General features: G+C 40.0%; 2 protein-coding genes across 2 annotated transcripts in view; one reads left to right on the top strand and one right to left on the bottom strand.

Moving 5' to 3' along the window:
- Nucleotides 1–767: 767 nt before the first annotated feature.
- On the top strand, nt 768–6,544 carry LOC122341489 (RING finger protein 222). The gene has a single exon (XM_043234879.1). The coding sequence runs from the start codon at nt 913–915 to the stop codon at nt 1,495–1,497; it is 585 nt and encodes a 194-aa protein (XP_043090814.1). The 5' UTR covers nt 768–912; the 3' UTR covers nt 1,498–6,544.
- A 796-nt stretch (nt 6,545–7,340) lies between these two features.
- The window catches only part of arhgap44a (Rho GTPase activating protein 44a), a 46,492-nt gene continuing 38,043 nt past the window's right edge, over nt 7,341–15,789 (bottom strand). Inside the window, 5 exon segments of the mRNA XM_043234878.1 lie at nt 7,341–7,646; nt 11,035–11,128; nt 11,131–11,358; nt 11,360–11,412; nt 12,596–12,741. Coding sequence (XP_043090813.1) covers nt 7,489–7,646; nt 11,035–11,128; nt 11,131–11,358; nt 11,360–11,412; nt 12,596–12,741 — 679 coding nt within the window. The 3' untranslated portion in view covers nt 7,341–7,488.

Below are 15,789 nucleotides of genomic sequence, written 5' to 3' on the forward strand. Positions count from 1 at the left end.
ATAATATAGTCAAAGCAAAAAATATTCAGACACCTTCAATCATACCAGGGATGAAAGACTGATAAAAAAAAAAATATATTTATGACAGGATGTAACTTTTGATACTTTGTGACTTTGCCCTATCGGTGCGACTTGCCTGAAAAAATTAAGGAGGACCACTCGTTAAACGGACAGAACTAATTCATCTTGATAATGTCAGATAACTTTGATAGAAAGGTAGCAAAACATGGTCAGACTCAGGTCCAAGTGTCCAAATAAACTTTTTGGTCCCAAATGTTTATCGGTTTTACAGCCAGTCCACTGTATGAAAACTTAATGTGCCATCGTTTGTTTCATAAAATAAAACACCAACTACCTGTCCTGCACCAAATAATAAATACACATTTATTAAAATAAAGTATGTTTATTTTTATTCGTTCCAACTTTCCAATTTTCTCTATAGCGTTTTACATGTATGCGTTTTTATATTGTAACGATAACGGTGCTTTAATATTATTGCAATACCATGCAGGCTAACGATAAAATACGATTGTCAAAAATAGTACGTTCTATAAATGCATTATTATGTCTATTGTTAATATTATTATAATGATATTTTTTATTATTATAACAAGTTACGTCTAAATTTTAAGTAGGCTCGTATTCAAAAAAAAAAAAAAAAAAAAAAACACACACACACACACAATGAAAACTGCACTGTTTACATTGAAGCGGTTCTAGTTTCTCCTTCTTTCTAGTTACCGCCAGATCTAGTTTTTCTACATTTCTGGCGTGGCAGCGGCTGTGTCGTCACGCTGTCGGCGTGTTGTCTTACGGGAGTATCAGTTACCTGCGCCAGAGTGCGTGCGTGTTCCCGCGGGCTGCCGTGCGCCGGTCGAGAGGATCCAGGTGGAGTTTAGAAACCGGAGAGACATGGACGAGGAGGCTCAGGACAGCGAGTGCCCGGTGTGTTACGAGAGTCTTTCGGACAGCACCAGGACGCTCAGCTGCGGGCATCACTTCTGCCACGACTGCTTAGTACGAACCCTGCTCAACACCGGCCTGAACGGATCCATTAAACGGGACAACATCATCTGCCCGGTCTGCAGGCATCTGACCTTCATCACAAAGCTCCACGGGTTCACGACGGTTGAAGCCAAAAGGATCGGAAAGACACTGGAAGTGCCGCCTCTGCCCTCCCCTGTGTTCCCCGTCGGGTCTCACCCTGGAGCCCTCTGCTGTATCTGCAGGTGTGTGAGGAGCATTTCATGCAGACTGTGCAGACGGAGACTCGTCTGTCCCAAGGACGCTTCAGAAGTGTTTATCATCAGCGAGCTGGGTCGACCCATGACCGAAGGTGATGTTATTGACATTGGGACGACTTCAGCCATGCAGCAGGACTACAGCAGCAGTGAACAGAGGGTTTGCACCATCTCCTGCTGCCTTCTGATCCTAATGATCACTTTCACCTTACTGGCTCTGGTGGCCGCCACACTTCCTTGGGTTTTGCTGGCTTAAAGCGTCCGGAACCGCTTGCATATGCGGTACCTCATAAGATAAATCACTTTTAAGAGCAGAATGTATCATACCTTTGCATGCGTTACCGAAAACAAGCTTTCACAATGAATGTTTTATGAAGAACAGGCGGTTATTGTCAGATCTTTTCCAAAGCTTGTCTTGTGAATGTCTTGAGGGGAGGCATACGGCGGTGGTTTCCTTACAAAACAGTCATATATATATATATATATAGTGTCACTCTAAACCGAGGTTTTGTCGGATCTGAACGCACTCGGAGCTGTTAGCAAAAACAAGTTGATCTTGAGTTACTGTGAGGAGACTGGGTCATTTGAACGTGAGGAAGAAAAGATGAGCTGGTCGTCTGGTTGTCACTTGATCTTGTAGGAACAAGGTGGGATTCGGTTACAAATACCATGGACACAGCAAGTTTGAGAATGGAGGACGGGGAAGGGTGTGATGAGGCTTGAGCTTCTCTCTACGGCTTGCATTGCCTGAAAGGAATGAAACACACCCTCGCTTGTCCAGATATTCTTGTCGCACGGGCTAGCGAACGTCTTCAGCCAGTTTCAGTCCCGAAATGACTAATATCCCACATTCTGCGCAAAGTTGACAGTCATCGCTTGATCGGAGGGTGTTTCCGTGACGCACCTGTACAGCAATGCTATCTCAATGCACTTCAGAATCGTATGTGTATGTACCAGTTCACCCCGTTGACCCATGCGCCTTCACCCAGAGGTCAGTTAACGCGACTATAGAACCCCAGAAATGTGAAAGGGGTCCATATGAAACTACATGAGCTTTTATGGGAAATTTCACAAGGGTTTGAAGTGGACTCTGCTGCTCCATAGCACTGACCGACAGAAAGCTGCTTCGTTTAAAAGAGACTTCTGTATTTCACAGGAATGGCGCTAATGTGACCAAGTATAGAGCTAATAGGTGAATATGAATTACACAGCCCATTTCATTTGGTTTCAGATCAAGGATTAAATGAAAAAAAAAAACTAACTTGAGTTCATAATAAAATATCTGACTTATCTGATGTATACAGTAGAGTATTCAGTGTTTTGCTGATTTATAATTTCAATCTATAAAATGAATGTGGATAATCCTCCTATGATCAACATTTGAAATGACTGGGTTTATATTTGAGGTAATCGCCAGACTTCAGTTTCCAACATCTAGCTTAAACTCGTAAACCCGTCCTCTTTTCCGTCACTTCAGGATGCAGACATTTTCATCGCAGCGACAATACACAAGAAAACAAAAGCACTTAGACCGAAAGTATTACAAATGTAGAGTTTAATATATATCTATGTATTTCTGACATTCTGATAAGGACTGCGGCAGGCTTCACAGTACAGACTGTGTTCTTCCACTGATATGCTAAGCTGAGGAGGGTGATTTACAGGCAGATTTGTACATTAGTTCGGTAAGCAGGGGGTGAAGAGGGCTGTACATTGTTGGACAATGTGCACCGATCAACCTATCACCTTTGAGTCACCCGTTCACACATCCCTGGCTCATCGTCGACTCCCTTGTTATCCGGTAATGTTTTAATGAACGCACATGTGATTTTCTAAAGGGAATTATTAAACGCATGCTCTGTCACTCCAGATTGCTGGTTTTCACAGGATGATGTAAATGGGCGATACAGCAACCTAAACGTTCAAAACAGAAAAGATGAGAAATCTTCGTGTTTGTCACTGCTATTACTTTGCGGCTTCTTTGTATGATTCGTTCTTTCTGAACATATCGTTTCATGTTGAAAATGTCAGATAAATTAAGAAATAAATGTATCGGTACAAATTACGTCCTCGTAATGGGTGCATTAGACGACTGTTTTATTTAACAAATGCCATTTTGAAAAGAACATTTGCACCGTAATTGCACTATAACGGCATTGTTTTCTCGATTCAAGCTAGTAATAAGAGAAATTTCTAAATCAAACCTGTTCGACTCATTAGTAGGCCCGTGTGGAATCTGTGCCTGCAGATATCTTTGCTGATTTTTGCCTTTTACACGTTGGTTTCGCATAAATTTGGACTTGATATGATAATGCTCAGTAAGAATTGAACACATTTTCCATTTAAATTCTGTACTGATTTCTGATTACACGAAATGCAATGAAAAGCATCACTACAACCGGTCCAGGTCAGGGCATTTCACTCCAAAATCGAAGGCGAAAAAAATGACCTAAAATAAAAATTGCAATACTTTGTGACTATCAAGATTTTTTTTTTGCATTTTGGCATTACATTATAAATTCCCGTTATACAAATATTTTATTTGCACATACTAATGTGATAGGACAGGCACGATTGAAATATATTACAGAATTTTGAAATGCTATTAATGACATTTGGGAAATGACATTGTGCTTAATCATCATGAGAATCTTCGTTTAAAACCAATCGAAGCTTCCCGTTCTTTAAATAAAACGCAAGTTCTTGATTGTTTCTTCTGATTTTGGGGTGAAGCGTGACCTCTGCGGATTCTGCGTGGGTGAAATCATAATTTAAAATTACATATGTACAATTCACCAGGTTTAAAAAGTTCCATCATGGCTATTGCGCCCATTCTGTTTCGAACAATTTCTTGGAACATACTGGATATAAATACTAAACATCATCACCTGTAAATTAATATGTGAATCTGATTTGCAAATCGCACACCTGTGTCTTTTCACCTTTGAAAAGCGCGTGATAACAGAACCGGAATGAGAATGCATGTACATATTGTATAAAACCCTCCCACGTCTTCATTACCAACAACATAAGCATTCATTATGAGCGCTAACAGAGAAAGATGAGCATAAAGGAAATAAACCATGCGTCTATTGCAGCTGCTATAAGGCCTTTACTCTACTAGTGCACTTCCAAGTAAAGGCGAAATCACATTCAGTCAGCACACTCGAACAGACACGACTGCCTCCTCAAAGAACACCGCGGGAAACGGCACAGACAGAACCTCACGTACACACGAAACTCGCCGTTAGCTTCAGGTTATAAATACTGAATGTGAGGGCACTTGCAATTATCATTGTGTAATCACTACAACTATAACTCAGTCACCAATAATCATTAGACTATATTTCATCAAGAACACACACTGAGGCATATCACAGATTTCAGCAAAAAAAAAAAAAAAAAAAAAAAAAAATATCTTTTGTCCCTGACGTACACTAATGCTTATTCAAAGAGAGAAATACAAGCCATGGCTATCCATCGTTGGAAGTAGAGTCCTTCGTTTGAGAATGGAGACGGTTCGCTGCGCCCGTTCCTTCCTCGGGACGGAAGTGAGCTAATGTTTGATTGACCTTAATAAATCCTGCGCTTTTTGTACAAGTTCAGACAAGAGAAATTGCAGCATCCAGTAGTCTCGTAGTGTTGTATACCCATGAAAAAAAAAAAAAACGTGCCATATCAGGCATCAGATTATGTGTCTGGGGAAAAGCAATGAGACTTTGAAGGATATTTAGGGCCTGGTATCTTTGAGATGATATTTCGAAATGATCCCTGCCAAGTTACAAAATCAGTATTTTTCCGTTGATTTTATGGCGAGATATGCTATACAGTGGCCCTAAAAAGTACGCGGACATATAGTTCATGTGATGAATGACATCGGTGAGGAAACGACCTCATACATCCACTAGTTGACACTAAAATTAATTGGACGAAATCGTTAGTTTATTTTGCAGATTTCACACATCACTGCTTTTTAGGGCCATTGCAGTTTCATTGATATAATCTACCAGTTTTTATACAAGAGTAAGACTGAACCGATGGTGTACGATTAGTGTGATCTGTCGACTTTATATATTTTTTAATAATAGTACTGTATGTAGCTATACAGTTGATTTATGCTGTTGATTAAGGCTGTTATTGATGAGGTCGGTTTAGGGATAAAATCTCTCTCGGGAGAAACTCTACCTAAACTTCTGCCACGTCTGCATTCATATTTCTACATCTAGTTCATGGCTTACAAAAGTGCAAAAAACTCACTTGCTATGTGAACCTGACAAAAAGTGTTCAGGGACAAAATAATACTTAGAACATTATTTCTATACAAGATAAATATGGCATGTCACATTTATGAATATATAATTCATATTTGCCTTTACATTTGTCCTCTCGTTGACACTTATCTACACATCTTTATGTACAGTATCGGTATATACAGAAGGGAAAGTGTGGCACTGCGTTTGAAGCACTTTGGAGGGCATATGAGTGCGGAAAGACAACAGAAAACGCAAGGCAGTGCATTGGAACAGAACCAGTGGCTGATCTCAGTAGTGGCTGCCAAAAGTGTTTTATGAAACATTTGCAGGAAAGTGTTTGCAGTGACCCATTTTAGCACAAGCAATGTTTCTGTTTTGCAGGTAAAGGGTGAGGAATAGAGATTTCCAGGGTTCCCACACCTTCTGATTGATGGATTTCCATGAATAGATTTCCAGTATAATGTTTTTTCAAATATGCAAAACAAAAATAAAAATACTTCAGAACAGAAAAAATACAGACTACAGAAAATTCCTTGATTTGTTAGAGGGATTTTACATGACTGTGGGAACCCTGGATTTCCTACCTTGCTTCCATGTACTGCATAATTGTATTGGCTCTTTAAGGAAATACACTTTACTGCAGCGGTTGTAACCGTGTTACTGTATTATGTGCGTTTCAGAAAGTTCTTATAATATTCTGCCAAAGATAAACGCACATATTAATCAAAATGTTACAATTTGCAAATTGATTGACTCCCTGCTAAGCCCCGTCCCCTCAGTTAACTCGGACAAACTTGACTAAACGCACAGCAGGAATGAATTGGACATTTCAGTTTACCATTTTACATCATCAGGACACATTATTCAGTTCACTTCATGATATTCTAAACTTCTAAGTTTTGGAACTCTTTTTTGTGAGGCAGACACTTTTATCCAAAGCAACTTGTATTTAGCCCAGCAGGCACAGAGCATTAATATAAAGTTAGGTTGATGTTGGACATGATGTTGAAAGACGTGGCAATTTGGTTGAGAATAAAAATCAGGCTGACATCAGTATTTGAAAGCAGTTCGGTTTAACATTGGGTATTGATTACTCAACTTAAAAGCAACAAATATCAATGTCAGCTGACATCGGTATTGGAAATCTAATTAACATTGCCATTAGCCGTTAAATTGACATGACGTGGCAACTTAAATTTTACCAAATATGTACCAGCTGGGAAGTTCTTGCTTTCCTTGGGAATCAAACCCATGACCTTAGCATGGCTAGAGTTGTGCTCTACTGCCTGAGCTATCTACTTTATAAGTTAGACCTTGCTTGATAATATAGTGGCTAGCAACAGTTGCTAAGGACGGACCGGTCAGTATCACTTTATGGCGGGACTTAGCCAAAGGTCAACTGAATTGGATTGCTAAAGCAGTGATTAGTGTAGGTTAGAGAGATTGAGAAAGAAAGAAAGAAAAGAAAGAAGACCTCAGCATTGCAAAATTAGACTTAAACATGCTATATGCCACCAAATCATCTATAAAGAGCATAGCATGGACCCTGTAGGGAAACAAAGACAGCCTACTCTCATACCATGAGGGTACGTCTCAGTTCAAAGCCTCCAGCAAGACGAAGTGTATGAGGTTCCTTTAAAGTCAGCAGACCGCTCCTTATGTGCATTGTATTGTAATTGCAGCTCTGATAAGGCAGAAATAAAAACATCCCAATCAAACGGTAACCAACAACTCGACAACAAAATGAAACAGACAGAATCGTTCAGAGAGAAACAGGAATTGGAGCACAAAACTCCAGGTTCCTCCAGTGGCAATTTGAACGAAATCCATTCTGTTGCTTTTTTTATGGCACCTGTTGTGTGGTTGGCGTCTTATCGAGTCTCTTGTGTAATATCCGTGACTGAGGGTTTGGCCAAGGTGGGTTTCCAGTTGGGCCTCAGCAGGAGTTGATGGGTTCTGGGTGAAGCTGGCATGCTGATGGGTGGGCTCAGGGGTCATAGCGTGGTGCTTTGGCCCTCCTCCTCGGACACGGACTCCCCCTCCGGAGAGCTGACCGCAGCAAAGGAGCTCCGACACGGGACCACCCTGAACTCGTCCAAGAGGCTGTCCAGATTGACGTTGATGGAGGGAATTTCCAAACTGAAGAAATCTGCTATAGGATCATGCAAATGAGAGCGATGGCCACGAAAGTGAAGCAACAAGACACGTTTACAGTACAGAGAGAAACGATGGAAATGGCCGTGATGAGAATGTTGAAAAATGACAAGGAGAGAGAGCGCAAAAAAGCAAATTCAGTTCCAAGAACAATGTTATAGGTGAAGTAAGCGTAGGGTGTTGAATGTGTGTTGTAGCAGGAGAGGGGCACATCAGACTGTTTCCTGGCATTCTGTGCAGGGATTCTGTTACACTGAGCCATTGTGGAGGAAGCTGAAATATCTGTTTCATTTGAAATGAAACCTGTCCTGCCTCATTGCAAAATCTCTGCTATGCTCATATAAAATATAAAGTACTAAGTAAAGCTTTATGCAGTTTTTCAGAAAGTAACAACAATAGAATCAACAGTTCACCACAATCAGTGCTGGGGAATGTTACTTTAAATAGTAACACGTTACATGTACGAAGCTCCTAAAAGAAGTAGACAATTTAATTACATTGTTACCTTTTATGGAAAGTTTGTTATTTCGTTCAGGCATCAATAAGGCAAGGCTCTCTGTCTTCTAGAATGGTGGTTTCCTGCTCAATTTGTAGATAATTTTAGGTAATTCTACTGTGAAAAAGTATTTGTCCCCAACAAATATAGCATGAAACCACATTTATGGATGTTTCAATGTTACACACAGAAGTGTTTTTACACAAGAATTAATCGAAACATTGCATTACACACGTGTCTGTTTGTAACATGATTGTTACAGATTTTAAGGTGGCTTTAGAACGCTTTTTATCGTACTACAGAACTGAACCCTATGAAGACACTTACGGTATGCTACTTGTAATTGGACGTTTCAAATTGTATCAGAAAAGTACCGTTACTTATAACTTATGTGCCATTACCGTTACACATTACTTATCCGCAGTTAGTTACATGTTACTGTTACCATTATGTGCTGCTTATGCTCAGTTATCGTTACGTGTTACTTATGCGCTATTACCATTACGTGTTACATATGCTCAGTTACCATTACGTGTTACTTATGCCCTGTTACCATTAGACGTTTATGTAATGTTTGCTAAACAGCACTAAACTTGTTACATGTTTGAAAGTACTGCAGCTTAAATTACTTAAAAAGTAATGTTACTTTACTTGATACTCGACAAGAAATATGCACACGTTACTTGTAACGCGTTACCCCCCAACACTGACCACAATGAACAAAATACTCCACACATAGACAACAAGATGGGTGTAAATTGAAGATGTGGTAACATTAAGAACCTTGTAAGTGGACTATGTGGATTGGTGGACTGTATCTGATTGCGATGACCTCCCCTGTGTAAGAATGAGATGGGCGCGAGATGGTATAGTTACAACTGTGGGGGCGGAGAGTTGTACTGTCGTCCTGCGATGGACTCGACTCAAAGAGATCATTGGGGTTTACCTGGGCCCACCTATGTGGTGGTGGGGATATTAGGAGGGGGAATGGATCACGATGTGAGGTCAGGGCCGGAGGTGTTGAGATGAACTTCATAAGCGACGACGTTCGCAAATGTGTGATGTTGCTCAGAAAAGTAAGGCCGTAAGCCATGCATAGACCAGTCTCACACCATGCACAGACTACACTGACAGAATGAAGAAGCCAAGGACAGCCCCGCGACTGGGAGAGAATGACAGAGCCGGAGAAGGAAGTGTTACGGTATGAGACAGAGAGCAAGGCTGCGGTAAGAGGCCCCAGATTCAGCCACAGCACCAGGCCAGACGGTGTGAGATGAGGCTATGGCACGGGCACAGCAGGTTCTGGCTTACCCTAAATGTCCCCCTCACACTCAGCCCACACTCAGTCCCTGGCCTCACACAGCTGCAAGGTGCACAACGATGACAGGGGATAAAAGAGTCATACATCAATCAGTACTCAGGAGAATGACTGACAGACACGCCTCACACCAGAGAACATACAATCAGTGCCATACAGCGGGCCACTAGAATGATACAAAGACCACAAAACCTTACTTTAGAGAAACAGTCTCACACTGAAGCTGAGAAAATAATTATAGGGCACACACTGAACTTAAAAGATGAAGTGTGTAATTCTTTGCATGTTAAAATACTTTACACTGATATCATGTAGCCAGACTGGTCAGAATAGTAGTAATGTGATAAGCCAAAGTTCAGTTTGTATTTTGTCATTTAGAAGGAACTTTATGAGAAATCTTGGTAGTAAATGTGACTGCACCTTCAGTTAGAAGCAAATCAACTGGATTACGTCATTTTTAGTAACCGCTTGCCAGTTTTTCCAGTGTAACATATTTGAATCCCTTTTAACATCTGTGTGGGAAAATCTTTCATCTTCACGTGTATTTCCTGAAATGTGAATACATGTGAACTCCTGAAAGTTGAAAGCAAAGCTACCCATACATTTGAAATTGATGATTTTCAGAAAGTGCTTGGCAATTTTTTGTGTGAAATCTTTTGTGAAATCTGCATCTGGATATCTCTAACCTGTACATTCCTGATTTCATGGATTTCTGTTGAAACGACTGGACCTGTAAAAATTGGCTGAACAACGCTAAATGTGACTTCACCTGTAACCCTTAAAGTTAAAAGTAAAGCTAATCAATCAAATGGAAAGTTGTTTTTCAGCAAGCTCCTTCCAATCTTTAAATGACACCAATTTGTGTTTCCTATGAAATTTGTGCACCCTCACATATGATTCCTGATAATCTGGAATCTTCTTGAAATGACCGGATTTGACAGTTGAAAATTTGCTAAATCATGGTAAATATGACCGCACATTCAATCCCTGAAAGTTGAATGTAAAGCTAGTCAAAGATTTAATTGGAGTCAAAGATTTTCAGCAAGTACTTGGCGATTCTTTCTTTTTTACACCCTAAAGAATGTAATCTCAGTGGCTCTTTTAAAACACTGCTTGCATTGTTTGAGCAGTTCGGCACATCTAACAACTTCTGTCTGAACTAATGCCATAAAATTGGTGCAAGACTATCTGTTTGTGGTAAAGCAGAAGAGTCAGTGGAAACTATGTATGGAAAGTCATAATTCCAATGGTGGTGCAAATATTACACACTTCTCTCAGTAGTAAAATATATACAGTATGTCCCTGGGCTTAAAGTGAATTCCCTTTGTTTCCATTTTTCTTAAAATCTTTTAGCTAAAATATAAACCTAAGGGTTCAAAAAATCTTTATCATAGTGTACATCTTAAAGTGAACTGAATCTATGGGCAATCCATATTTGAGACAAATGTCTTCACATTTCATAAGGGGATCTGGCTCCTTAAAGTCCATCGCCTGCGTAGGACGGAGAGACAGACAGTTTGAGAGAGGGACGCTGGACTCCCACTTGTGATGTTGCCACTGAGGCATGTTTACCTGTGGACATGCTCTCCCCGGGGGACAATCCGTCAAGTAGACCCTGCTCCAGGGGCTGGGGGCCGTAGGGGACGGTGGGTGGCTGGGGAGGGGGGGTAGACTGGGTCTCTGCCTGGGCTTTGGGGTGGGTCGGGACTTTGTGAGCGTACCAGTCAGAGAGGGCGGCGAGGACAACGTATGGGGTCCCCCTAATGGGGTTTGGCCAGGGGAAGAGGTGGGCGCGTGTCCAGGGGGACAGCCCAAACCGTATGGGGAGGGGGTACTTGGGGGAGTGGGGGACAGGCTAACCGGAGACGGCTGACCTGTGGATTGGTCTGACATCCCCCGACGACTGGCCGTAGGGAACCTTGGGCGGCACAGGGGCCAATTTCTTAGAAGCTGTAAGGAGAGAGAGATAAGACAAAATCAAATATGCATTCAAGTAACATTTACTCTATGATCCTGTTTACACCTGGTATTAATGCTTGTTTGGGGGAACCAGATCATAGATCCAAAGGGCTTTAAGGTAAAAATTGGGTGCAATGCATCTTGGGAATTTCTTTGCATTTAATGATTCCGAAGTAAAAATAAATGTAATATATTATTATAATATTTTCATTACACCTTGAAAGTGTACACATTTTAATCATTCTTTTGAATTACTGTTTTTACTGTTTTTAAATAAACCCTTCAAAATAAGTATTTTTATATGAATTATTACTTTATGAATATCATTAAGTTTAGGGAGAGTTTTAACAACCTGAACATTGCTACATTGCAATTTGACTTTAGATATTATTAAGTATCATTTTCTGTATTAACCTTAATATTTTTCTGTATAAAACAAAGAAAAAGAAAAAAATGTTGGGTTAAAAAAAATAGTTTTCTCTTTGAATTAGGTTTGTTTTTCTTAACAGTATTTATTAAGCATGAATTTTCGTAATATACATTTCTCAGAAATCAAGAAATCAAATATTCTTGTTCTAAGAAATACAATCTTTCTGAATTTTTATTTTCAAGAACTATTGCATTAAAGTCACTGTACCTATATTTCTTTTCAAATGCAGCTGCATACCAACATCAATCAGTCAAACGCTTTTACTGATATAGCAGTTTTAACAATGCAGAAATCCCCCATCCATCACAGAATGTTGAAAAAAAAACCTTGGGAGAAACCAGGCTCAGTTGGAGCCAGTTCTCCTCTGGCTGGACGCCCAGCACTTAATTTCCAGTTCAATTTTAAATGCAGCTATGTCAGATTGTGCAAAGGACAAAGCGTGTGTGTGTGTGTGTGTGTGTGTGCATCTGGTTCCGGTGATCTGTCCACAGGGCTCATCTAGGTGTTCTGGTCATCTCTTCAACTCAATACTAATCACAGCAAAACATACAATTTACATATTTGCAATTAAGTCTACGTATTTCCACAGACTTCACAGAGCGAACACTGGTGTAAAGTGACGTCACAAAATCACCTTGACCAGTTTCTTACAGTGATCTGATCGCCTCAAAGCTGACATTACACCAGATTTAAAGAGGATTTTAAATGTAGATTAAATTAAAGAGGAATCTCAGCGGGACAAACCTTTGCGTAAGGTGTGGGGGCTGTGCTCGGCAGAGTGGGGAGACTGGCTGTTGCTCTGTTGACCGCCGACAGGGGGCAATGTTGCTCCTGACGCCTGCACAGCCTTGTGGCCAATCACAGGAGAGAGCTCCTTGCTCTTTAGAGTGCTGGAGAGAGAGACAAACATGACTGCCTGCCATCAATCTGCACCCACTGTATCATTAACGACTAACAGCGTGCAAGGACCCCTCACGTCCCCCGTCATCGAAACTAAAAACAGCCACTTAAATGCTAAATAACGTCCTGATGTTTGGACCGTGTCTGAATGCACCTTGACACAACGTTATTCACATAACTGACGTGGGAATCGAACTCGTGACCATTGCGTTGCAGGCGTGATGAGCTACAAGAAGGTAAACAATCTGCTTTCATGTGGGCATGATGCGATTTTCTTCGAAGACACGTGAAGGTCGATTTACACAGAGTGTTTCTCGTGCACGTCAGCAGGAGGGGGATTGAGTGTCCTTGCCCAGCAAACACACACACACACACACGCACACACGCGGCATGTATCTTTAATATAACTGAGCATGTGGAGCTTGTTTTTCACTCTGACAGCTCTATCCAGGCGCCTCTCTGCTAAACTCTGGGGAAGATAAATCTATGTGCACACATGAGTCCTCTACATCTGTATCCGTGCAGACATGCGGAGAATGGTGCTGCAATATCTGCATCTATGTGACTACGTTGGAAATGAATCCGCCACATCTATGACTCAATCTCTGCAGTTCCCTGCGACGTTTGAATGAAGGCTCATGAGGGTAGATGGGGAGGGTAACCTGTGCCATTGCAACCCGCAATCAACACCATTAGTAAAATGGCTAATATTGTCTCTACTGATGCTGAGCTCTCTAATAAAGATCCTGGATAGATCTTTATCGCGTTGATGGCGTCAAGCGATGGGAATTCATGTAATTCCACAGACATTCCTGCAACCTTTTAAAACAACCCGAGAGATTGATGGTCCAAAAAAAGAGCATTTTTACACACAATTCCCACCTCAATTAAATTTATGGCCTACATCGCTGTGAAACGACTGAATTATAATTTGGTTTTGGTAATTGTTTCAGCCTTATGACGATTTGCCAGTGCATTTGGCTTCAGAGTTCTCAAATTCAGATGGTTATTAAGTAGGGAAGACTTTAATCTCGGTGAAATTATTACATTTTACGTGGCCCTGCTGTGTTTCAAAATCTAGTGAGCTGCCTTGTTGTCTTTCTTTTACGCAGCTATCAAACTTTACCTGAAATGAATATTGTAATAAGCACCAGCTCAGTTTTTAGTCAAAACCTTTGGTAAACTATGGTAAGTGTGACCATATCCTTAGCTTTGCATACATTGGTGTAATCCTAAAATAAGATTAGCAAAACAAACTTTGAGTTTTTTTCAGAGACTATATATATAATTACTTGAACAATCCACATGTTTGCCCAATTAACTGCTCTCTAGGACAAAAATGTATTTCCTTTTAAACCATCTATTTGTGATTAGCAAGAATAAGTAGTGGTTCACAGCTAAGGCCCAAAGTACAGCTGCTGGTTTAAACTGGTTCTTAGCTGGTCATTTACTGGTCCTTAGCTGGTCCTAATCAACTAGCTCCTGCTCAGGACCATTTTAGGACCAGAAAATGACCAGTTTAAACCAGCAGCCATGCATATACCTAACTGGCATATGCTGGATTTTTCAAAAGGGTAATATAGTGTATGTGTATGTGTAATGCTCAAATGCGTGGTCTTTCAAAGTATATTCCACTTGTCACTGTGCGTAAACACATGCACACTAGAAAGTTTTGCACAGAAACTGAAGCATACATTGGGCTTTAGATAAATATAGAAAAGATAAAGCATGCCAATAACAACATGTCCCATTCCAACTTCCTCATTCAGACACTTTTTGATGGGGTCCTAAACAATGCCTTACGTAAATTAACCATAGGTTTATTATTTGTAAAATTGTACTAACCTTGTTTTTTTGTTTTTTTTGGCATATTATTGATTACCATCAGTTCTACTACAAATACCATGGTTAGACTATGATAGTGTAGCACGACCATGGATCATTTGTGGTTACCATGATTTAACTACATATTTTTGTAGTAAGACCATAGTTAATTTTCATAAGGGATCACTGACATACATTGCCATACAAACACTCTTCAGGTAAAGTGTACAAAGGCTTCAACATTCACAGTTTCGCAAATAGAGTGCCGCATGGATAACACATTTCTGTAGGTCAAAACACAGTTTCTACATTGGTTAGTGTATGTTTAAGGGGTTTTTTTGACTATATTATTTAGTCTTTAAAACTCCTTCATCAGAATCATTGGAATCATCAGAATCTTTTGTTGATCACAGAACTAATTTTCTACAATTAACCAAAAGCCAATGGATAAACCCGAGGGAATCAGGGTGATGATAAAAAGGTGGCCTACAAAAATATCACTGCAGCACTCTATATTGTCAGAATGGATGAATTTAAATTCCATAGAATTTCTTAGAAATTAATCAAATTCTGTCATTTTTTTGGGGAAGAACTCAATTATCCAGATCTATGTTATAAGGCCAGAATAAGTTCCTATTGTTTGGAGGAGTGGGCAGCTCATTGGGTTTTGGAACACAGCTGGTGTTAATATTCATGCACATCATACATAACTCTTGACTCACAATCAATACATTCAGAAGCATAATACATTCATGTAACCATACGGAGCTCCATCAATGTATTTATTTCTACCAGGGTTACAGCTAAAACCATAAAAAAATAATATACACAAATAAAATAAATGTTAATTAAAACCAAAAAAAAAACATTTTTTTCAGCTAGCTGCCAAAGCAACGTTTTAATTATTCTTAACTTGATGTACTAAAAGAGCTATAACTGAAATAAAACTGCATACACATTAACTAAAACACAAGAAAATAACTAAAAATGTGAACTAAAATGAATATAAAAGCAGAAAATAAGAAAGGATTTATAAAAGAACTGATTCAACTATCAATGACAGCACTGATTTCTAGGTGAAGGATCCACTTTCACTAAACGCCAGTAACATCCTCAGTTGCTAGGCAACCTCAGGCTTCCCCGGACAATGAGAATGTTACGGAATCTGCGTGATGGGACTGAAAAAAGCAATAACATTACAAAGCAAGTTCCAA

The sequence above is a fragment of the Puntigrus tetrazona genome, chromosome 3 (genome assembly GCF_018831695.1).
Source record: "Puntigrus tetrazona isolate hp1 chromosome 3, ASM1883169v1, whole genome shotgun sequence".
In the NCBI taxonomy this organism is placed as follows: domain Eukaryota; kingdom Metazoa; phylum Chordata; class Actinopteri; order Cypriniformes; family Cyprinidae; genus Puntigrus; species Puntigrus tetrazona.